This window comes from Delphinus delphis, chromosome 13 (genome assembly GCF_949987515.2).
Source record: "Delphinus delphis chromosome 13, mDelDel1.2, whole genome shotgun sequence".
NCBI lineage: Eukaryota > Metazoa > Chordata > Mammalia > Artiodactyla > Delphinidae > Delphinus > Delphinus delphis.
Genome location: NC_082695.1, coordinates 39,405,412 through 39,430,742, shown reverse-complemented (window position 1 = coordinate 39,430,742; position 25,331 = coordinate 39,405,412). Strand labels below are relative to the sequence as shown.

Here is a 25,331-nt window from a genome sequence, read left to right as displayed (position 1 = left end):
CTCCCGTGAGCCCTGAGATGTGGGGAAATAAGGACGGGGGGTGGAACATTGCTGGGGAAATCCCAAGGTGGCTGTCCACCAGCATTTGGGGCCCTGTGGTAGCTGACTACCATGAGAGATGTCTTTCTCTTCCGTTATATTGATAGTCTGTTAACCTGAGTCTCTTTTCAGTTTAAAGGTAGCAGCCCCGTGCTCATGGCTCCTCTGACTGCAGGGTGATGGCTGGTGAATACAGACAGAACGCAAGCACCTGATTCGCTATCAAATAATTGGGTGTTATCTGGTCAGGTAAGACGAGCATACCCCTGGCCCACCACTCCTAAACAATTAGACACCAGCTTTAGGGATGTTAACTCAGGGACAGGCTTGTGAATTGAATGTGGCCGGTTACTCAGAAGGGTTTGGTGGGGGCCTGAGGCAGCGGCGAAATAATGAAAGGGTACTCTTGGGCTTCTGGTCCAGCTGTGGAAGGGGGCAGAGCAACGATACCGTGTGATGGAACAAGAGCTCTGTGCTGACGGTGCGTTACAGCAGGTGGAGGGCATTACAAAAGGCCCTACCTGAATCATTGAGCAACACACAAAAACCCACTATCTGGGGTCTAAAACAGCTGTGTACGACATATGGGACCCCACCATGGACATCGACAGTGACCAAGGAACTCACTTTACTGGCCATGAAGTTCAGGAATGAGCCAATTAAGAATGACGTACACTGGCGTTTCCTTTATTACCCCACTGCTGCTGGGCTATGACCGGACTACTTAACAACTGAGATGGGAAAACTGGCTCTCTCAACGTGTGACACATCCCAGGAGCAATTGTCCAGTGCCTACACCATGATAACCCAGAAGCAACTAGTCAACACAAGCCAAGTTCACCTGTTGGCCTCTGAAGGACCGTTGCCAGCTATTGGTCAGGGCAGTAACTTACTTTTGCCCTTGCCGCAGGGTCTGTCCCCAGGAACACGTATATAAAATGGCCCTGGGACTGGCAGGGTAAGTCCCCGGTGGTTTGCTTTTCCCACCCCATGAGAATAGGATTCGAAAGGGACTTAAGAGATTGCACCTGTCTTCTACCCAGCCCCACCTGAGACTGCTGAAACAATCCAGGCCCCCTACTGGAGAAAGGCACCATTATATTAGCTTGTGGTCAGTTGTTATACCACCTCTCCAGCGTTCAGCACCGGCTCTGAGGACTGAGGGTGGACAAGCGGTGTACTACTGCAGGCCAGGACGTGGCGGCAGAGGTAGTGTTATCTCAGAATGTTGTCACTGCTTGTCGTTTGCTTAATGGTCATGACCTTCCCTGTATGGTGCCTGTTAAAACATCTTACATTTTGTCCCTAGTCTGAATGGAGGGCATCTGTTTGTGGACTGGGCAACACTGGGGGCCTCACTGCGAAATGAGTTGAATTGCTGGAACTACAGCGAGATGCTGTTGTTGTCCTCTGGAATTCCATGAAAATTTGACCTGATGAGCTGCCTGGCTCTAAGGTTTGCCCACCTCTTGCACTCTTGATGCTTTTTAGCTTCTGTTGTCTGTATTGCATCTGCAGTATTTGGTGGCAGGGCACCACTACGTACCTGACCCCAGGGATATCTCGGAAGAGGGGTGAACCAAGATTGTAAGGGGTATGTGGGGTGGAGTGTATGGCCAGGCCACTCAAGGTGGCTGTTCTCTTGCTCTTTGTACATCCCCTGCTCGACCAGTCCCTGCTTCACCTACACTCTGCTCACACGAAGGTGCTTGGCCTCTGACCCAGCTAGTGATTGTTCTAGTCTTTAGGCCAGAACGGCTCCAGCTGCTAGTTTATTAAAGGGAAATATCTGCCCTGGAGATGGTTGTTACCCTGAGGGGCTGGGAGGGACCTGCCCCAGCTGCTAGTTTCCCTGGTAACTGATGAGCCAATCTGCGGTCATTTCCCCCTATAAATGGTAGCCTCCTTCTCCCCTGACTAGCAAAGATTGTTGCCATGGCCTGCCTGTTGTCTGTCCTACATGGTAGGGTGACCCCTTGTTTCGGAGGGGTAGGATCCCCTATCCAATAAATCATTGTCTCTGTCCCTGCCTTGGGGCTCTTTCTTCAGTCTCGAGGCTGGGCAATTACAAGACTTGCAGGCCTGCGGGGTGCAGCCCCAAATGGTCTAAGGTTGGTCTGAGTTTCATCTTATTCGTTCCTGCCAACCTTTGGAAATGTTAACACTGAAAGGGTCCAGAGTCAGCATGAATGATTATCTGAGTGAATAAACAGAAGGATCAGTACAAACGAAAACTTCCTGGACACATCTTCAACTGGATAGTGGGCTTCCCTGCATGAGTGGAGAGGAACATATATGAGGGAAATGCTTTAGAGGGAGTACTAGAGGCCAATCGTTACTGCCCTATAGTCTGGCCCATGATTTCATAAACTGGTTTGTTGAGCAAATGTCCACTATGTAACTGTTGCTGTATTCTTTAATGTGTGAAAGTTCACTTCAGAATTAGAGATGAATGTGTTCCTATTTAATAGTTTTACAGTTATAAATGATGTGTAAAACAAGGGTCTCTTCCCATTTCCAGTGAGAGACCCCATCCAATTGATCATTATGTCCCTTGTTACCACTGAATTGGTTATCAGCTCACTGAGGAGAAACTGTCATATTCATCTTTGGATCCCCCCTCAGCTGCCCCAGTTCTGGTAACAATCATTCAATTGCTTAAATTTCTTTCCGATTCCTACTGCCACCTTCTTGGCTCAAATGTTCTTCATGCTTGGAATATTACTAAATTGCTTTATTGCACACCTGATTCTATGCTTGACTACCCCCTGCCCACCCCCCCAAAAACCCCTAATTTTACGTATTATATATTGCTGCCTGATGATTATATATAAATTAATACATTACTACCCAACTCAATATTTTCAGTCAGGGGATGTTTGAAAGCTTATCATGTAGCTATTTAGTTTTCCCTGTTGTCTTAAGCAGTATTTCTTAGATTTGACTCATACTAATAATCTGAGAACTTAAAAAAAAAAAAAAAAAAGCTCAAGTTACACCTGAATCAAAATTCCCACAGAAGGAGCCCAAGAATCTATTTATCAAGCATCCAGGTGACTTTTATGATTAAGTACTTGTGGTTATTGTACTGGCAGCATTAGTATCACATGTGAAAAAGTAGATTTGGGGCCCCTTCTCACTTTGGGGTCCAGCAATCTGATTTAATAAGTCTTCCAGGTGATTCTGACGTACACTAAAGTTCAAATACCATCGAACTAGCCTGTAACAATGACTTAGGGCAGTGGTTCTCAGATGTGGCTGCACACTACCATCGTCTAAGGAACTTTTAAAAACAACAACAATACTGAGCCCTTACCTCCAGATATTCTGATTGAATTGGGGCACAGCAAGCATTTGACTAATATATCATCATGGATGTTGAGGCTGATGTAACCTATAACTCATCTCAGAATTTTGAATTTATCTAGCCTTACTGATTGGATTTATATGGTGACAAGTTTGAATTTTTAACATAAATGTGTGCATTTGCGATATTGAGGTTCTCTGTAGACAGATTTAATTTGAATAAAGGGATCTTCTACTAATGGTTTGAAAACCACAAGCCTACAGACTCAAGTCCAAACCCTTCAGTCTTGCCTTTAAAACACAAGTTTATTGTCTCTCTTACTAATACCGCATAGCCCTACTCTCCAGCTGTAATGTTGGGTTGGCCAAAAAGTTTGTTCGGGTTTTTCCGTAGCAGCTTATGAACGAACGTTCTTGGCCAACCCAATACACCTGTAGGAAGTATGCTTCCTGACACCTAGGAAGGGGAAATAGCACCAGACTGAGGTCCCAGACTACAGTCTAGTTCCAGCCTGTTGGACTTTGGCAAGTCACTAACTCTCTTTTGGCTTGTTTCCTCATTACGAAGGGAGGGGCCGGAACCAAATGATGTCTAGCACTCCTTCTGACTTGGTGTTTTAGCGTTTTCACATTCAGGTTCATTTCCAACTTAAGACTGTGTTGTCCCTTCTGTAGGATAACTCATCCAGAGGCACAGTTCAAGATCTAATTATCGTTGGCATTTCTTTGGCACTCAGTCCAAGCCTCTTTGACCTCTTAGGCGTCTTTGTGTGTTTATGTCTGGTCTCCCGCTGGGTAATAGATTGCACGTATCTCCTTTGTATCCCTAAATGCCCAGCATAAAAGTCCATGTTTCTTATCTTTTTTCTCAGGACCATGAATTATGGCCGCCGCCATTTTTTTTATTCCAACAATAGCTATGTTGAAAGCTTGTTTTTGCTGAGTGAGCTCTCATGACTGTACCAAAGGTTTCCAACTTATATCCTACTTATCCTACAAATTTTCTTTTATGATAGTCCTATTCAGCCCCTAGTTTCCACTGATTATTCTCAAAATAGCTCTCTTGTGGCCTCTGCTGGTTTGACAGTAGACAACTGCTTCACTAATTCCTTAAATGCACACTAATGGATTCAAGTGTAAGGACATTTCAGTTTTCCAAGGAACCATTCTAACAACATCAGCTCAGCAAAGAGAAAGATTTTGAGATGTCTCTTAAACTGCTAGCCTTGCTGAGAATAGACAGTGGTAAAACCTGAGATATTTTAAATGCTTATTTCTGAAGTGGCATTTTTCAAACTTAAACTCATGCTTGTTAAGATGCCAGGAACAAGTGAATAAGATTCTTAGGTGTGTTCTTTAAAAGCTTGCCCCTTTGGAATAAACTTGTCAAAATTGGCCTGATTCTGATACTTGTATTATACCTGGCAAAGATAAAAGTGCTTGATAAAGGTTTAAGTAAATGTACTAGTGTTATTTGGTTTACGTAACACTATTCCTTTTTGACAACTAAATTATAAGTTAAAGACGATCTGGGCAAGAATCTTTTCAGAGTTATTTGTTTTAGAGGGCCTAAGAATGTTCTCTGTAAGTTTTTAAATACATATGCTAGATGCAATTTTAAATCGAGTTACTAATATGTTAAGCTGCCTTTCCAGTTGGACTTTGGGAAATTTTTCACTACGTGAGAGGTGTTAAGAATATTCTTCTGCTTCATTTGTTCTTTTCTCAAGGTAGCATGTTGTATCTTCTATATACATTTGGATACCTATGATTAACTCATTCAAACTGTTGCCTCTGACAACCTTACGTTTCAAATGATTTAAGTTTCAAATGATTTAATCGGGATGCCTGTCTGTCAAAGGCAGGAAAGGTGTTAATCCAATGTGAAGTGCTGACGTTGCGGTTCTGCATGCTTTCAAAGTTTAAATCACAGGTCTTCAACTTTAGAAAGCTCAAAGGCAACCTGAAACTATATGTAACTACATACAGTGACTGATACATATTTGTATGAAAATACTGTCTAACATATATAATGCTTTACAAATGAAGAAGCCCTTTCATATATCTTCTTAAATCACAAACTGCAGTTCTGTGTTTAAATGCGTCTGTCTAACTCAAGTGTTTTTAAAAAGTATCTATTACATTACTTCATTTAAAGGTAGAGCTGGTCAACAGCAGATGAAGAGACCTCAGTTTACCCAACCTCACAGGGTTACTGAGGAAAAATGAAAAATGCTGGCTAAAGGGTTGGATTTCTGTCAAGCGACTATCAGGTAGACAATCTCTTGTCTCTGCTTAGGCTCCCTTTTTTTTTTTTTTTTTTTTTTGCGGTACGCGGGCCTCTCACTGTTGTGGCCTCTCCCGTTGCGGAGCATCAGGCTCCGGACGCGCAGGTTCAGCGGCCATGGCTCACGGGCCCAGCCGCTCCGCGGCATGTGGGATCTTCCCGGACCGGGGCACGAAGCCGTGTCCCCTGCATCGGCAGGCGGACCCTCAACCACTGCGCCACCAAGGAAGCCCTAGGCTACCTTTTTAAAAAAAAAAAAAAAACAGATCACTGGAGATATACAGCTCTAACTGCACATCCTGTGGTGCCCTGTTCCAATCCAGGTGTCTCTCAGTGGCTATTCTGGCCATTGAGACACAGGGAAAGTTACTGGGAGGGGCCTTCGGGAAAACTTTTTAAAGAAGGACAAAAACAAATGACATGTGCCTTTTTCTTTTCCCTTCTACCTGGCTAGAACATGGACATGATTCCAGAGGCGGCATAACTATTTAATAGTCACAAGGATGAAGGCCACATACAAAATATAAAAGCAGAAAGCTAGAAGAAATCTGGGTTTACGAGGGCATAGACCAGCTTTGGACTGCCCATCTCCAGACATTCTAATGTGAGAAAAAGAAAACTAGTCATTTGTTGTTTAATCTTTTTTGGATCTATTTTTTGGCAGCTTAGTGTTAAGCTGATACATAAATTCCCAAGATTATTTGACGATTAAAAGAGAAAAATCTATGTGAAGAGTGTAACACGGTTTCTGGCATATACTAAGTGACCAATGAATGGCTATTATTTGGGGAAGATTAGTTGACTGCCAGCAGAGAACAAAAAATCAAACATAGGATAAACAATTTGGGAAGGGAAGAAAAGTGCTGAATAGAAGCTATGATAGGTCCATTAAAAAAAAATTGAGAATCACACTCAGAGCCAAACAATGTACAAAGAGGGTCTAACATAAATGTAGATACTAAATGTAAGTGATTTCTTTTCCAATCCCCTCTCTGAAAACATAAAACTGATGTCATTTACTCATGAAAACCTTGATCAATGAGGAAGATGAGACTAAAAAGTTTTTTAAAAACTCTGAGAAGTAAAGGTTGTATCTACAAGGTTATTTAGATTTTGGTGAGGCATTCCATTCAGTGTGTCATGTCCTCCTGCTTATGTAATACTGTCAAGATCTGGATTAAAGGAATACACAAGACACTGATAAACAAAATGCCACTAGAAAAGGTGACACAGATGTGGTCAGTCATCTTGATGACTCAGACACTAGGTTCCAGAGGAGCAGAAAGTTGCTAAATAGAGAAATCTATTTTTGTTCATAACATTGGTCAATCCAGAGAACTACAACTAACTGAATTTGAACATGTGGGCGGAGAAGAACTCAAATTGCTTGAAAACTGCACGAGGAAGAACAAGTATGATGAAAAGAAAACATGTGAAGAGCTGGAATAGTATGATCAGAGGATGTTGATTTATAGTACGTGGCAAAGGAAAAGATATTTGTAGTCACCTTGACAGGAATTCACTACCGAGTAGTTCATTTCAAGTCAATGAAAGAAAGAAGCTGGAAAGTTAAAAGGATTGTTAAAATTTAGCCTTTTAAAAGACATGAATGCCAGACATTGGAATGACCTACGTAAGAGCAACTTGATTAAGAGAATAAAAATCTATGTTAACATGAAGTCACTGCTGAATGTGAATACCAAGGGAAGATGGAATAAAAGACCCGAAAGGCAACAAATCAGACTACAACTATCATATTTTCAAAACTGTAATTAGGTATTACCAAATAAAGTAATAAACAACTTTTAACTTAGAGTGCAAAATAAAAGCACCTTATTATTTTAAAGGTGCAAAAGCAAGAAAATACGACATAAACTTATCCATTTTTAAATAGTCATCTGTGTGATGGGTAAATGCTATTTCAAAACATTTTCAATAGAAAAATGATTTATAAATCAGTTTTCAGAAGATCAAAAAAAATCAATGTTTAATACCAACTTTAACTATAAATAAAAAGAATATTGTCGTCTCTCCTGTTCTTGCTGCAACATTTATGTCTTCTGCTCTTTGCCTTTTGGAGAAAATATTGCATTGTAAGGCTGCCGTCTTTTTGGACGAGGACAAGGATCAAGATCTTCTTTAATGTAACCTTAAAAATAAATCACAAATTTAGAAGACAATATCTGCAACATATTTCAGCATATATCCAGTAAACATCTGTCTCATTTAATGCCTTTTAAGTTCACATGATTTTTCTATTAACTGGTTGTGTTGATTAATGATTTCACTACCTAGCATCAATTTTCCCATTTATACTAAAAACAATAGCAAACATTTATCAAATGTGCTGCATACATTATCTAGGATAACTCTCACACTCCTCTGCAGCAGCTTCCACTATGCCTGTTTCACAGCTGAGCTAACGGAGACCCAGGGAAGTTTGATAACTCGCTCAAGTTCCCAAAGCTAGGAAGTAGGAAAGCTGGCGCCCTGCCCAAGATCTAACTCCAGAACCAGAGCACTTAACCACTTTCCTATTCTGCCTCCTGTTGGTTGCAAATGGGGACAAATGGTAAACATGAACTTTTTACTATGATAAATTCCAGGCGCTTATCAAAAAGACTTTTTTCAGTAGCTATTTGTTGAGATGACATGTCCCTACATTCTTCAGACTATTCGATTCTCCTAAGGTGTCTCCTTTCACATAGTTTTCAGGGGAGGATTCTGCTCTGCCATACCCCTAGGCCATATTAGGGGTACAAGCACAGGCTCTATCCAGACTGTCTAATTCTATTTGATGACCAAGCAGAGACATCATGTCAAAGAGGACTTGTTAATGGGGAAAGTGGAAGTATGGTAATAGCTGTAAGAGACTTTGCATCTTTTAGAAAAACTTTTCACTAAGTATCTGGAGCTTTAAAGCTGCATACATTCTCAAATTACATTAAATGTAAGTGCTGTATTTGAAGGGGCTAGTTGCATGTCAACAGTCTCCCAAACAAACAAAAGTCCTTTTTACTCAAATATGTTTTATAAATAATCAGCATTCTGAATAGTGAGGTTTTAACATCTAAAATTCAGGGTAGTCTCTTTAAAAAAAAAAAAAGATGCTTTTCAACCATATAACTTTGCTGGCAACTTTTGTAAAGTTATGAGAAGTCATTTTGATGACTGGATGAAACAGAAATTACTTTCTGAAATTTGAATGATAAAGGAGGATAATGCATACACAATCCCATTAAAGTGCTTATAAACAATCTATGATTCCAATGAAGTTATTTGAAAAGTTGAAAGTTAAGCCTTTACAAAATTGTATTTATGTCACAAAACTGGCACCCAACTTACAGCAGAAGGTAGAGAATCATGGAGAAAAAGTTTAGTGTTTAGACTCGGGTATACACAGTATTTAAAAAAAAAAAGTTCCAAAATGTTACAATCTGTATTCTCACCTCTTTCCACACAAGTCTGAGTGGAAGGAAAACCAACTTCCCAGAAATTCTCTGGTGTGTTGGGTGGAATGTAGCGAAATCGGTGTCTTGAGCAGGAAGCCAACTTCTTTTCTCTTTCTTCTGCTGGAAAATCTGCATAATACTGATAATAAAACTGGTGAGTTTTCCACTTAGGAGTAATAAATGGAGTGTTATGCTTACTAGTTATAAACTAGAAGCTAAGAAGACTTATTCAGCATGCTAAGGAAACTGAATTCTCACTGATAGTAATACTATCTCTAAGTAAATTACTATATAAATTACTAATAATAATTAGTGCTGGTCTGTGAAATGTTTGCTCCATAAAGAAAAGGAGCCTGTATCACAATGTAAAAAAACATACTGCTTCCTGCATCAGTAAAGTCTTACAAGTAAAAAAACTGCCAGCTGAACTTTACAGCGTCCTTAGTGGTACAGCTGATTTATATACTGGTGCAAACTCTTCATCTTTCTCAGACCAGTAACAAGAAGGCCAAGGCCTGCACTCTGAATAGCACATTTCTCAATTGTTATTTGACTATAACGTGTGTTTTGAAGTAATTTTCCTTTCACTACAATTTTTTAAAATAAAAATTTAGCTTTGAATGTTGTAGGCTTCATGACTTCCCCTTTTAAACTAGATCTTTCAATTAGGATCAAAGGCATATTACTTTTTGCAAGTGTGATCATAAAGAACCTGAACTTCATGCAAAGAAAGATAAAACTTTTATGTGAAAACTATACCGGTCTTCAAGCTCTAGATTTAAAGAAAATAAAGCAGTAGTGTAAAGTTTAATAGAACACAGATGATAGGATCATATAATCCAGCTAATTCCATTTTACACTTGAGGAACTGAAAATCAGTGATAATTCACCAAAGTTATCACCTATTAAAAGGGGCAGACTTAGGATTAGAATTTTTTTGAAGTAAAGGTTTCTAATATATTTTTCTTTTACATAGATTAATTAAAGGTTTTAGAGTAGCTCTGAAACTTTTTGGGGGGAGGGTATCTTTTCCTTCATTCTCATTGCCATGATATAAGCCTTTGTTACCTTAGCCTGGGAACTGCCCTTAGAGAATCATGGTTATCAGTCAGTGTTAGAGAAACATTGCCACCAAATTACGACATATTTGAAAACAACAGGCTAGTGTAGCTGTTAACACAGCAAGCAAGCAGAAGAGTGTTAGAAGATAAAGTCAGAGAGGAGGTGGGGTGGGAGTCTGCTGTCCTTGATAAGGGCTTTGATACCATTTCTTAGAGAGGAAGACAACTAAGGATTTTGGGCAGAAAAGTGACATGATTTAACTTTTATTCTAAAAAGATCATTTGGAAAAAAGACCATTCATTGCTGTGTTGAAAGTACAATCAGTAGGACTTGCTGATAGATCCATTACTGAGATATGAAAGAAAAAAGTAGGTAACTGCAAGATCTCTGGTTTAAACTAGAGAAGAATGGACATATAAAAGGCTCAGAGGTAAGGTTTGAGAATTGGAGAAAGAAACTGTGTTTGCTTTAGGACACGTGAAATTTGAGGTGACTATTAGCCACATGTATATTGCATATTCCACATGTGGAACAGGCAATGGGAAAAATTTAGGAACTGTAATTGTAAGCATATAGACAATATTTAAATACATGGGACGGGCACTTTCACTCCTGGTCATGAGGGAGTAAAAGGGAACAGAATTACTCTCTACCTTAAAAAACTGAAAAAATGTAATAAAATGCATGAAACAGTGTTTTCAGAGACTGGATAACAGCACAAAAAATGATTCCTGAGAAAAGGAAAGCAAATTAACAGTGTTTCCAGCAAAAGAGCTTTTTTCTCACTGGTAGTAATAGTTCCACTTAGAATTAAAAACTGGAGGTTTATTTAGTATAGACCATATTCCTTAATTAAGAAAGCATGATACATTCGTGTTATGAAAACTCATGATACAGGAGGAGGTTTTGCTTGTATCACCAAACTGCTTTCCAAAATAGTGATCTCAATTTACACTCCCACTGTTAGTATATGACAGCATTTTTCTCACCAAATGCTTACCTGCACTGTAACCTACTCATACATAACTTCAATGTGCTTGGTTATCAAATTCTCTAGCCATAGTTTTTAAGAAGAAAATTTAAAAGAGGAAGTACATTGCTGGAAGCAGGGGTCTAACAGCTAAAGGATAGCAAGGGAAGAAATAAAAAGAGTAAGTTTCATAAAGACATGGAACCTGCCTAGCACTATTTATTAAGAGGACAATTAGTACAATCTACTTCAAGATATACTATCTAGTCCACAACACCCAATGTATAAAAGGAAAATACAATTGTGTTTTAAGGATGAAGTAGAGCCTATTCATCACATTTTGTTTAGAAAGGAAAATGTTTGGGGAAAAAGAGCTTATGGTTGTACCAGTTATTTAGAAAAAACAATTATGAGTACATCTCATTTCCTGAGAGTGCTGGTGTTTAAGTAAAAAATAAAATAGCCAAGTTTCCAACTAAAATGTCAGAATTTCGCCCAAATAGTATATGTATTAGAGCCTCTGCTGTAACATAACACAAGGTAAAAAATTAAAAGATATACAAATAAATACAGAAAAGACAAATGGCACAAATGTCTTAAGCTGGAAATAAGAACTACTGCTTAGGCTCCAGATTCACTTAGAGAATCTAAGAGAAATTGAGGGCTTTCGTTTTCATCTATATCTCTCAGGTCCCAGCCAGTATGTATAGTCTATGTATTCATTCTGTTATTCCTGGCTCAAACTTGTTTCTAGATACAAATACGGTTTGTATATGTGATTTTGAAATCATGCGTATAAAGCCATCTTTACAAAAAACCCAAATGACAGTATTTACATTAGTACTTACAATTTCACATTCCTTACACGTGTGTCCAAGCAATTTTCTTCTTTCTTCTTTTTTCCGGACCACCTCAATATGAGGAAAATTTTGTAAGCTAGTCTCTCTGGGGGGAAAATGAATTAAATTTATCTGTTACTATAGAGAGCTTTGGTTTAGGTTTTAAATTAGCAAAGGTGAGCATCCAGAGGAGAAATAATCCCAAAACATTCATTCATTTTATTTGAAATGCTTCCTCAGAATGTGAAAAAAAAACAAGCATGTCTTCATTCACTCTCCACTGAAATATTAAGTATTTTACATATTACATAGTATTTTACATAGTATTTTACATATCAGGTATTTTTATAGATATTTTTCTCTAACTGAAAAAGATAACTATTACTTCCTATTTTTGCCTCTGGCTGGCTGAAAATAATTCAGGTAAAATATAAAATAACCTAATCATACAGGAATGCTGTATTAATACAGCATGATGCTGTATTATTAAACTCAGGAATTGCTATTCTGTAACATAACTGAGAGAATACTGCCTGTTAACTCGGTTTCTAGTACTAAAACCCCATAAATCAGGGCTAACCTACTCCTCCCTAAAGAACGAATTCATTTGTTTGCATGTCATTTACTATTTTCTCCAACAATTTCTTTTGTTGCTTCCGTCTACCTTAAATTCTTCAAAATATTAGGCACAATTATCATTTGTGCTTGTCCTTAAAGATTCTATTGTGAACCACTGGACACCTAGGAAGGGTCAAAGCCACTGAGGTATTGATTGATGAGGTATATAGTTCTTTGGTAAGAAAAAGCAATCAGGAAGTATGGAACATTTCTTTATTAATATACCTGCATCCTACTTTAAAAAGCCCAATATAGAAAACTCCAAATTTACAAGTAAATGAAGACTTATGTAACACCATATACATTTGTTTATAATAGAAACATCACCAGTGAACTTAAACAGTCTGACTCACAAAAACTGGCTTTTAAAATGACCTGTTGGTAACACATCTACTCCTTTGAGGTATTTTGATAGTTGGCAATTACTGTTCTTCAAAAAAAAAGCTTTAAATGCTCTATTTCAAAACGTATCAGGTTATATAGGTCCTTTTTGTGCTTAAATCCAACAACTCTGGAGCAACTGGTAAATTAAAAAAGACCAAGAAACAACAGATAAAAAAATATTGCCATGACTATACTTTCTTTCAAATAGTTTATGGAATCTTAGGTTTACATAGCATATGATTTAGCCATATCCTTTCCTCTTAATCTGTTCTGTTTCTGTAGTGTACTATAACACAGCAAGGAATCCACTAGTAGACTAGCAGTTGCAGTAGACATCAAGCATCACCTAAAAGGTTACTAAGCTTCTTGTACTATCCCTGCATCTTTACCAACGTGCTGCATCTCCAGCTATCTAATGGTTTTAGAATAAATAAAACTACTCATGTATTTTTTTAAAAGTTAGTGAACCTATGGGACTTCCCTGGTGGTCCAATGGTTAAGAATCCACCTTCCAATGCGGGGGACACAGATTCGATCCTTGGTTGGGGAACTAAGATCCCACATACTGCGGGGCAACTAAGCCTCCAAAACTAATGAGCCCGCACGTCTCATCTAGAGCCCAAGCACTCTGGAGCCCGTGCACCACAACTAGAGAGAAGCCCGTATGCCACAATGAAGATCCAACACAGCCAAAAATAGAAAAAAAAAGTTAGTGAACCTGTATTAGAAACATCTGAAATGATAGTTCTTACTCTGCAATCTTCTAGGAATCTATTCCAAAGATGCACAGGCAAACATTTGAAAAGAGAATGCACAAGGCTATTCACTGTAGCGTTATGCATGCAGCATAACTGTAGACAACCCAAATGCTCATTGCTAGGGAATAAGCTATGGTACAAACAACAAAATACCATGAAATTAAAAAAACAAATGAGGAATATCACTATATACTACTATGAGTGATTTCCAGGACATACAGTTAAATGAAAAAAGCAAAGTAGAGAAAAGCATATATAGCATTCTACCATTTGTATAGAGAAGAGAGTACAATTATCTACATCTACATCAATTTCAAGATATACAGATAGAAATTTGCTTTTACTTTTTAAAATGGATGGAAAACCATAAAATTTTTAACAAATGGTTATGTGTGTAGGAATAGGAAGCTATCAAAATGAAGGGGACTTCAGAATATACCCTGTTTTACAGCCTCTAGTATCATATACATAATTTCCTTAATTTTAAAGAAAGAATTAAAGATAAAAAGAAACAATTTCTAAAAAATCAAAAGCAAAATAACACAAACATGGATACTGGGTTGGTGGCACAACTACAGTGAAAATAATTATCCTAAGTGACCTGAAAACACAGTGATTTGACTGTACCTTTCTGATGGGATATATCGTAAGGACAAAAAGACTCAAAAAAGTCTTAAACCATTTTCATAAATCATGTTATTCATGATAGTCTGAATTATTCTGAGACTGTTCTGTGGAATCAAGTTAAATGAAGAATGATGTTAGTGGCACTGAGAAGTGGGATTTTCAGTAAGCGGGGAACTAGATACAGATGTAACAGAGGAGGTTACAGAGAAATCCTGTAGTCCTGAACTTGAAGCTATCAGTATGAACACATGTAGTTTATCTTAAAAAACAAAATGAAACAAAGACTTTTACTTCTAACTCTGTCCACCTAAAAGGTCCAGAAACAATGGCTAACTGGAGCAATGAGCAACCCCAGCAGTCCGACTACGGCCTAAATACTGTTAAACTAGGGCTCCTGGAGAAATGACAGATTCCAGCCTATGGCAGGAGCCTAGAACATCTTCTCATACCAGAGCAAGGAAGCTATGAAAGACAGCTAGAGTAGTGTCCATTCAAAGAGGCTTCTGCTGGGCAAAGATGGGACAATCTGAGTATCATAAGGGTGATAAATGCAATGGATTGAAATGCATCAAACATATTTAAATCCATTAGTTCATAATAATACTTAAACAAGACACTCTCTAGTCACATTTGAGATGCTAGGGTACTATTTCTTTGGAAAACTGGTGAATAAAGGGAAAGAATTAATCATTTAGCAACAAAGAACAGCTCTTATCTATTAGAGTCTTACAGGCAACAGTAGAAATTTATCTTGGCCTGTCAGATTTCTAAATTCTTGACCAAAGTATGAACAATAACTTTACTTATTGAGTGACTGAACTTGCCAACATCATAACTTAAAGAAAAAAAAGGATAAAAAGTTTTTTTGAATAAACTGCTATGCCTTAATTCACTTCTAGAATTAATAGTACATGACTGAAAGTTAGAGAATTTGCAATATTTGCATAAAAGGCAGAAAGCAGCATTATGGTTTAAAATCAAGATGCTTAAATTTTTTTTTAATTTAAAAATTCTCATGAAATAATTCTGAAGCACAGCCTAAGGCCTGCCACCCAAAGGCTATACTATATACAAGTTACAGTATTCAATAAATTCCTCAAGTTCAAATAAAGTTCACAATAAAATAGGATAAGAATAAAAATACATTATAATGAAGCAGAGAAAATAACTGTCATCACTGTCCAGAACAGGGTAGTGGTGGTAAAAAAATTTCCTTATTTTAAAAATTTGTCATTTTTATACTTGAGTTCCATTTTTGTTATGGTCATAAAGTAAATGATATAGATTCTATTTTAACCAAAGTAGCAATTTTAATAGGTCAGAGATCCTCTGACAAAGATAGCTCTGTGGTACTTCCAATCACATTGCTGGTATTAACCAAGGCCAACTTACCTTTCATCATCTTTAAAATATGGCTCCACAAATGTTTTCTGTTTGACTTTATCTTGTTTATCACCAGGAGCTGTAAACAAAACAATCATACCACAAACTGAATGTAGAACTTATTTAGAAATAATTAGCTTTGGGGAAAAAAAGGACATATACCAAAACTTCTATTTTTATTGGGTTTAATACTCTGGTCCCTAGGCAATTAGTTTAAATTTTCTATAACTAATTCCTTCCTTTCCTTATCTGCATAATAAGGAGAGTGCTGATTATCTCACCTAAGAATTACTAAAGAGATAAAAATCGTAACTATAAAAGTATTTTAGACTCTAAAAGAACTACCTGGATGCCTATTATCATCTGGCACCAAACAATAACATGGCTTTTAATCTGTTCACTTATTAGTCCCGTTGATTTTTTTTTTTTTTTTTTGCGGTACGCGGGACTCTCACTGTTGTGGCCTCTCCCGTCGCGGAGCACAGGCTCAGCGGACATGGCTCATGGGCGCAGCCGCTCTGCAGCATGTGGGATCCTCCCGGACCGGGGCACGAACCCGCGACCCCTGCATCGGCAGGCGGACTCTCAACCACTGCGCCACCAGGGAAGCCCCCCGTTGATTTTTATAATGTGTCTTTAAGGTAGCTGATAACTAGGAAATAAAAACATTTTAAAATTTTATCAAAATATTGGTGACAAAATAAGAACTAGAGCCCATGGACGTGAATCCCAAGTTGTCTAGACTCAAATAGCTAACTGCTATCATCTGTTCAAATAATCAAAATTTACTGAGCATTGTGCTAAGTTCTGGACATAAAATGTAGAACAGGAGAGACCAGGTCTCCTGTCCTCATGGAGTTTACATTGCAGTGAGGGAAACAGACATTAAGCAAGCAGAAGCTAAGGCTCCCTGAACATGTAAGGTAATAATTGATGAATACAGAGAAGTCAGCCGTGAGAAGAGGTACGAATGGTGAACGTTCTAGGTAAAGGTCCTCGATGGCAAAAAGTTTGGCACATTATAAGAAGTAAGAGGAGGATAGTGTGGTTGAGATTTAGCAAAATAGGGAAGTGTTGGGGAACATGAGGCTGGGGTGGGGGTGGGAGTGGAGTGGGGGGAGTGGGCAGGTACCAGATCATGATGGGACTTGGAGGCCAAGAGAAGGAGTTTGAATTTTATTGCAAGTGCAGTGGGAAGCCACTGAAGACTTTAAAATATCATCTACTTTATTGAGGCATAATTTACATACACGGATTTTAAGTATACTATGATGAATTTTGACAGATGTATATTCCAGTGTAACTGCTACTACCCAAATTGAGACAGAGAACATTCCCATGAAAGTTTCCTATTCCATTGTTTCTCATGCAAAAGAATGTTCTCTTATGTCTCTCCCCTCCCCAACAATCACTGATTTAATTTCTATCACCATAGCTTAGTTATGTCTGTTTTAGAGCTTCATATCAATGAGATTACATAGTATGTATTCTTTTTCATCTTGTGCATTTGTCTAGCTCAACAGGTTTTGGAGACCGATCCATGTTGATGAGTCTAGTAGTTCCCTCCTTTTTGTTGTGAAGTAGTATTCCATCATGAGTATACCACAATTTATTCACCTGCTGATGGACATTTGGGTTGTTTCAAGTTCTGACCTATTACAAATAGCACTGCTATGAACATTCTTGAACACATCTTTCCGTGAACATGTTTTCATTTTTCTTGGGTATATAACTAGGAGTGGAATTGCTGGGTCACAACACAGGTATATGCTTAGCTCTTACAAAAAACTGACAACTTCAATAAAGCTGTTAAAAAACCTCTGCTGAACTGTTTTCCAAAGTATAGTCAATTTTCTTCTCCCCCAACAATGGCATGAGAGTTCCAGCTGCTCTTCACACTTGCTAATGCTAGATGTTAGCAATCTTTTTAACCATTTCTGGGGGTGTGAAGTGTTATCCATCCCTGACTGTCCAAGAATGTTGATCGTCTTTTCATGTGCTTATTGGCCATTCAAATATCTTCTTTTCATTGAAGGATTTTTAAGCAAGAATATAATCCAACTTAAATTTAAACTAAATCACTTTTAATTCACTGTAGAGACTGGGCTAGAGATAAGAGATACATAAAAAGACCAGTTAGGAGGCCTGGAATAGAATAGGTAGAGATCAGAGTGGCTGAGACCAGGTAGTGGCTACAGAGATGGAGAGAAGTGAAGTGTTATGAAATATATTTTGGAGATACTGCTGCCAGGGTATTAGACTGGGCATGAAGGTCAGGTGAAAGAAGTCAAATACGACTCCCACATTTCCATCTTTAGTAAATGGGAGGATAGTTACTGAGGCTTAATGAAACCCAGAAAGGCAGAGGAAGATCAAATATGGGTAGAAAAATTAAGATTTCTAATTGGAATATATTAATTTTAAGGTACTTATAAGATGTCCAGTATGTAACTGGAATAAAGTCTGAGGTTCAGAAGAGAAAGGATGAGGCTGGGAGTAATGAATATATAGAAACGTCTTTTTCACTTGTCTTACAGAACAGCACCTACTCTTGTGTTCTTCCTACTTCATAGGCTGCACCTCCTTCTCAGTTTCCTTTGCTGGTTTCTTCTTTGTTTCTCTGACCTTTTAAAGTTGCCATACCCTAGAGGTTAGAACTTGAAATACTCCTCTTTTCTATTTATATTCAATTCTTGGGTGTTCTCACTCAGTGCCTTTCAGCTCCATCTACTTGTTGTTCACCTCCTGCCCACTAAATCATTTTTTTTATTCTGGATTTCCTGTCCAAACTTGACACATGTCAACTGCCTACAAACACTCCACTTGAATATCTAGTAAGTACTAACATGTCCAGAACTGAGCTTTTGATATCCTGCCTGAAGTCTACTCCTTCCTATGAGGGAAGACTAGGTAGAATTTTGTGATATGGGGGTCTAGAAAATGAAATAAATGGACAGAAAGTCCTAAATTCTATGACTGAGTGACTGGGAAAAATAAAGTCTGAAAGGTCACTTGGTAGGAAATAAATGGAACTTGGTTTAGATATCTTAAGTTTAAGCTGTTGAAGAGATGCAAAAGTAGGATAACTAAGAAATACAGGGCTGGGATTCACTGGAGAAGTCAAACTAGAGATACAGATTTGGAGTTTTATTTTCAGAGGTAATTTAATAAAAGCATGAGAGAAAATGAGTGTGAGGAAGAAAACAGTGTCTTGGGGATACTCTAGGAAACAGAAGTTGCCAGAGATCAGAAGAGCAGTGCAGCACTGCCAAAAGAGCTAAGTAAGTAGAAATTCTGGGATGTTCAGTGTGAAAAACAACTTAAAAAAAAAAAAAGATAAGAAATTAATAATTACACCTTATAAAAGAATATCTTTTTTTTTAAAGTGAAACCAATTTGCAAAGGATTTTGGATCCACCAAACAGGATTCATATTCTTGGGGAGAAAAATGAATTGAACAGTTGTGAATTTTTATCACGAAATTTGCTTGATCAAGTTTCTGCCATGGACTGAGCAAACGAAAGCATGCTGTTACGTATCTTTGGTTAAGGTCTCATCCTGTGGGCTGTCACTTTAAAAAGCACAAGGAAAGCATAATCAAGATAGATTTATACTCAATGCTTTGACTATTGTCATAGCAGAAGTTGTGCTCATTTAAGCCACTATAAAACCACCTTTGCACTAAATTAAAAATTATGACCGTGTTAATCACAGTAAGAAAATGAGATATTTAGCAAGAATTTTAACTAATTTTCAATTCAGATTATCTACTTAAGAGTTTCACTTAGACTGTTCTTTTGATTGCTAACCTACATTATAAATTACTGCTTCTAATAAAACAGATCTGAAGAAGGCAGATATAGTATTTTATCTGGGAAGGTAAAGTATTCAAGCAGGAAACGGGTCTGAATTTTCTGCAAAACTTCCTCTTTTCACTCAGTTACAATAATTCACTTAATTATGGTATCACTTAACAAAGAATTTTCTCAAAACTTTTATAAGCTGAGTGAAAGGTTCATAGGAACCCTCTGAACTATTTTTGGTAACTCTTCTATTAATCTGAAATTATCTTTAAAAAAAAAACTGGAAAAAAATTTATTCAAGAAGCATGAAACTTGGTTAAGATACCTCATTAAGCCTCTGTTTAATATGCATGATGACTTAATTTACTAAACTCAGTGTACTGGAAAAACCATAATTAGAAAGGAAAGTGCCTTACAGTTGGGTTTTTTTGTAACAGTTGACGACTCCTCTTCATCTGCTACTTGGGGGAAGCTATCCACCAAACAGGATTCATATTCTTCCTGTGTAGTCCGATCAAACATATCTTCCAAGCTATCATTCAGTTTTCTTTCTCCATCTGTGTGAAAGAGCGTTGGCTTAGGCAACAAGCAAGCTTTTTGCTTTCTATGTAGACCAATGTGAAACTTGTAGGAACTGCCACAAAAATAATTCAGATGTGTATGAGGCAACAGTAAACCCCAAGCCTGGGTAGTTACTGCATATTTATAAAGGTTTTATGTTATGCCTTCAAATGTCCTTTACTCATGTCAAGAGAATGCTAGTTTTTGTTACTGTCATTATAAATGTTAAAAAGTCTTTTTCTCTCTATCCATTCATGCATCAATATAATTCACACTAAACCAAAAGGAACTACCCAAAGGAATGGTGAGGAACAGAAAACACAGCATAATAAATGGTGAAAAATATGAAGTTTAAATAAACTATGTATAAATAACTGACATTAAAATCTCTATAGAGTTTTGTTTACCTGCTTATTTTTCTAATGTGGTAGCAAAAAAGTATTTTCTTGCATTATCATTAACACTTGGAAGTTCAGTGCTACAGAAATAATGAATTCAATTCCATATTTGATATGCAAAGTGCTAACTTCATCTTCAGAGTACTAACTACATTTCCATTATATGATTGTATTTTTAAAAACACCAGTTTACTAAAAATAGAAGTAGATTCAGTTGGCTAACAAATATGACAAAACTGAAGCCTACCAAGATGACTCTATATAAAGTAACTACCACCTCCCCCCATGCAGACTCTCTGGCACCTCACCCTGTTTTATCTTTCCGTAGCACTTGCCATCATCTAGCATACCATACTTGTTTGTTTCTCCCCTATTACAATGTAAGCTCCACGAGGTAGGTACTTTTGTTCTGTTCACTATTATCTCCAATTCCTGATACAGAACTGTGTCTTGATAATTACTGAATGATTAACCATTTGTTCATTTTTCATTTTGAGGGTCAAATCTGTAAGTAAAAATAACTTCTACGTGCCAGGCAGTATGCTACGCATTCCGAAAGCATTCTGTGTATGCTGCTAGTAAATCACAATAAGTTAATGATTAATTTGTTTGCGGGTCAGACTTCTGATTGTAAAGTGCTTGAGGACAGAGACCATATCCTTATTGATCTTTCTATCATAGCATCTACTAAGTCTAACACAGAGTAGAGATATAAAAATCAGTTTTTGACTTGAAATAGTAGTAATTGGGAGTTTAATGGTATGCTGCATCTTTAACCAATTCTAAGTATGAAAAAGATCTACTTTATGGGTAAAATGGGCAGACTGTTGTTTTCCAAGTATGGGCTCAACAGTATCTCCTATTCCATTTGCTGTTCTTATAATGTGATCTTGGAACTCCTCCTACTGAGCAACTTCTGAGTCCAGATCATAAAAATACCATGCACTTCTACCTTGCTCTTTGGGGATGCTCACTCTGGGAACCTAGTGTCCAAGTAATAAGGAAGCTCAAACTAACGCATGTGGAAAGACTATATGGAGAAGCCCTGAGACTTAATAAGAAGAGAGAGAGATGCGAAGTATCTCCCATCTGTCTAGCCCTCTGCTGTTCCGGCTCCAGCCACCGTCTGTCTATGACTGCATGAGACCCGGAGATAGAACCACCCAGCCTAGACCTTCCTGAATTCCTGAGGCACAGAAACTATGAAAGATAAGAAAATGGTTGTTGTTCTAATCCTCTAAATTACTGGAGTGACTTATTTTTCAGCAATAGTACTCACAACACCTTAGTCAAAATTATCTAGGTAATTTTAGTTTAAGATCTAGTTAAACTCATTAGTTTAAGTTCTAGTTTCACCTCCATATGATACTTGCTTCAAATATATTTGGGAAACTATCATCTTAGATTAACTACATAAATCTGAAGCCAAAGTTGTCATACTTTGTTTTTCCCTTTTCCCTTTTCTACAAAACTGAGGAAAACATTATCAGGAACTGGTCCCAGGAAAAAACTAATCTTAAAAGCAAAGTCATCTTCTTAAGAAGAAAGTTATTTAAGTATCATTTACTATAAAAAGACAATAAATCACCGTTAAGGTTTACTTTTCTTTTTTTCCAACATCTTTATTGGAGTATAATTGCTCTACAATGGTGGGTTAGCTTCTGCTGTATAACAAAGTGAATCAGCCATACGTATATACATATCCCCATATCTCCTCCCTCTTGCATCTCCCTCCGACTCTCCCTGTCCCACCCCTCTAGGTGGTCACAAAGCACGGAGCTGATCTCCCTGTGCCATGCAGCTGCTTCCCACTAGCTATCTATTTTACATTTGGTAGTGTATATATGTCCATGTCACTCTCTCACTTTGTCCCAGCTTACCCTTCCCCCTCCCCATGTCCTCAAGTCCATTCTCTACGTCTGCATCTTTATTCCTGTCCTGACCCCAGGTCCTTCAGAACATTCTTTTTCTTTTTTTAAAGATTACATATATATGTTAGTGTACGGTATTTGTTTTTCTCCTTCTGACTTACTTCACTCTGTATGACAGACTCAGGGTCCATCCACCTCACTACAAATATCTCAATTTCGTTTCTTTTTATGGCTGAGTAATATTCCATTGTATATATGTGCCACATCTTCTTTATCCATTCATCTGTTGATGGACACTTAGGTTGGTCCCATGTCCTGGCTATTGTAAATAGAGCTGCAATGAACACTGTGGTACATGACTCTTCTTGAATTATGGTTTTCTCAGGGTATATGCCCAGTAGTGGGATTGCTGGGTCATATAGTAGTTCTATTTTTAGTTTTTTAAGGAACCTCCATACTGTTCTCCGTAGTGGCTGTATCAATTTATATTCCCACCAACAGTGTAAGAGGGTTCCCTTTTCTCCACACCCTCTCCACCAGTTGTTGTTTGTAGATTTTTTGACGATGGCCATTCTGAGTGGTGTGAGGTGATACCTCATTGTAGATTTGATTTGCATTTCTCTAATGATTAGTGATGTTGAGCATCCTTTCATGTGTTTGTTGGCAATCTGTGTATCTTCTTGGGAGAAATATCTATTTAGGTCTTCTGCCCAATTTTGGATTGGATTGTTTGTTTTTTTGATATTGAGCTGCTTGTATATTTTGGAGATTAATCCTTTGTTAGTTGCTTCGTTTGCAAATATTTTCTCCCATTCTGAAGGTTGTCTTTTCGTCTTGTTTATGATTTCCTTTGCTGTGCAAAAGCTTTTAAGTTTCATTAGGTCCCATTCGTTTATTTTTGTTTTTATTTCCCTTTCTCTAGGAGGTGGGTCAAAAAGGATCTTGCTGTGATTTATGTCATACAGTGTTCTGCCTATGATTTCCTCTAAGAGTTTTATAGTATTTGGCCTTACATTTAGGTCTTTAATCCATTTTGAGTTTATTTTTGTGTATGGTGTTAGGGAGTGTTCTAATTTCATTCTTTTACATGTAGCTGTCCAGTTTTCCCAGCACCACTTATTGAAGAGGCTGTCTTTTCTCCATTGTACACTCTTGCCTCCTATGTAAAAAATAAGGTGATCATATGTGCGTGGGTTTATCTCTGGGCTTTCTATCCCATTCCACTGATCTATATTTCTGTTTTTGTGCCAGTACCATATCGTCTTGATTACCGTAGCTTTGTAGTATAGTCTGAAGCCAGGGAGCCTCATTCCTCCAGCTCCGTTTTTCTTTCTCAAGATCGTTTTGGCTATTCAGGGTCTTTTGTTGTTTCCATACAAATTGTGAAATTTTCTGTTCTAGTTCTGTGAACAATGTCATTGGTAGTTTGACAGGGATTGCACTGAATCTGTAGATTGCTTTGGTTAGTATAGTCATTTTCACAATGTTGATTCTTCCAATCCAAGAACGTGGTATATCTCTCCATCTGTCTGTATCGTCTTTAATCTTTTATCAGTGTCTTATAGTTTTCTGCATACAGGTCTTTTGTCTCCTCTTCTTTTTGTTGCAGTGGTAAATGGGAATGTTTCCTTAATTTCTCTTTCAGATTTTTCATCATTAGTGTATAGGAATGCAAGAGATTTCTGTGCATTAATTCTGTATCCTGCTACTTTACCAAATTCATTGATTAGCTCTAGTAGTTTTCAGGTAGCATCTTTAGGATTCTCTATGTATAGCATCATGTAATCTGCAAACAGTGACAATTTTACTTCTTCTTTTCCGATTTGGATTCCTTTTATTTCTTTTTCTTCTCTGATTGCTGTGGCTAAAACTTCCAAAACTATGTTGAATAATGGTGGTGAGAGTGGACAACCTTGTTTTTTTCCTGATCTTAGTGGAAATGGTTTCAGTTTTTCACAATTGAGAATGATGTTGGTTGTGGGTTTGTCATATATGGGCTTTATTATGTTGAGGTAAGTTCCCTCTATGCCTGCTTTCTGGAGGGTTTTATAAATGGGTGTTGAATTTTGTTGAAAGCTTTTTCTGCATCTATTGAGATGATCATATGGTTTTTCTCCTTCAGTTTGTTAATATGGTTTATCACATTGATTGATTTCCATATATTGAAGAATCCTTGCATTCCTGGGATAAACCCCACTTGATCATGGTGTATGATCCTTTTAATGTGCTGTTGGATTCTGTTTGCTAGTATTTTGTTGAGGATTTTTGCATCTATGTTCATCGGTGATATCGGCCTGTATTCTTTTTTTTTGTAACATCTTTGTCTGGTTTAGGTATCAGGGTGATGGTGGCCTCACAGAATGAATTTGGGAGTGTTCCTCCCTCTGCTATATTTGGAAGAGTTTGAGAAGGATAGGTGTTATCTCTTCTCTAAATATTTGATGGAATTCCCCTGTGAAGCCATCTGGTCCTGGGCTTTTGTTTGTTGGAAGATTTTTAATCACAGTTTCAATTTCAGTGCTTGTGATTGGTCTGTTTATATTTTCTATTTCTTCCTGGTTCAGTCTCAGTGAAGGTTGTGCGTTTCTAAGAATTTGTCCATTTCTTCCAGGTTGCCCACTTTATTGGCATATAGTTGGTTGCAGTAATCTCTCATGATCCTCTGTATTTCTGCAGTGACAGTTGTTACTTCTCCTTTTTCATTTCTAATTCTGTTGCTTAGAGTCTTCTCCCTTTTTTTTCTTGATGAGTATGGCTAAAGGTTTATCAATTTTGTTTATCTTCTCAGAGAACCATCTTTAATTTTATTCATCTTTGCTGTCATTTCCTTCATTTCCTTTTCATTTATTTCTGATCTGATTTATGATTTCTTTCCTTCTGCTAACTTTGGGGTTTTTTTGTTCTTCTTTCTCTAATTGCTTTAGGTGTAAGGTTAGGTTGTTTATTTAGATTTTTCTTGTTTCTTGAGGTAGG

General features: G+C 37.6%; 1 protein-coding gene and 1 long non-coding RNA gene across 2 annotated transcripts in view; one reads left to right on the top strand and one right to left on the bottom strand.

Moving 5' to 3' along the window:
* Positions 1-25,331, top strand: part of LOC132436186 (uncharacterized) — a 593,708-nt gene that overhangs the window by 93,258 nt on the left and 475,119 nt on the right. The window contains exon 5 of the long non-coding RNA XR_009521730.1: positions 172-288. This is a non-coding gene — a long non-coding RNA (uncharacterized lncRNA). The remainder of the gene's footprint in view (positions 1-171; positions 289-25,331) is intronic.
* RBBP8 (RB binding protein 8, endonuclease) overlaps positions 5,703-25,331 on the bottom strand; it is an 83,177-nt gene continuing 63,548 nt past the window's right edge. The window contains exons 16-20 of the mRNA XM_060028782.2: positions 19,945-20,085; positions 15,735-15,804; positions 11,965-12,061; positions 9,082-9,223; positions 5,703-7,781 (exon numbers count right to left, since the gene is read on the bottom strand). Coding sequence (XP_059884765.1) covers positions 7,684-7,781; positions 9,082-9,223; positions 11,965-12,061; positions 15,735-15,804; positions 19,945-20,085 — 548 coding nt within the window. The 3' untranslated portion in view covers positions 5,703-7,683. The remainder of the gene's footprint in view (positions 7,782-9,081; positions 9,224-11,964; positions 12,062-15,734; positions 15,805-19,944; positions 20,086-25,331) is intronic.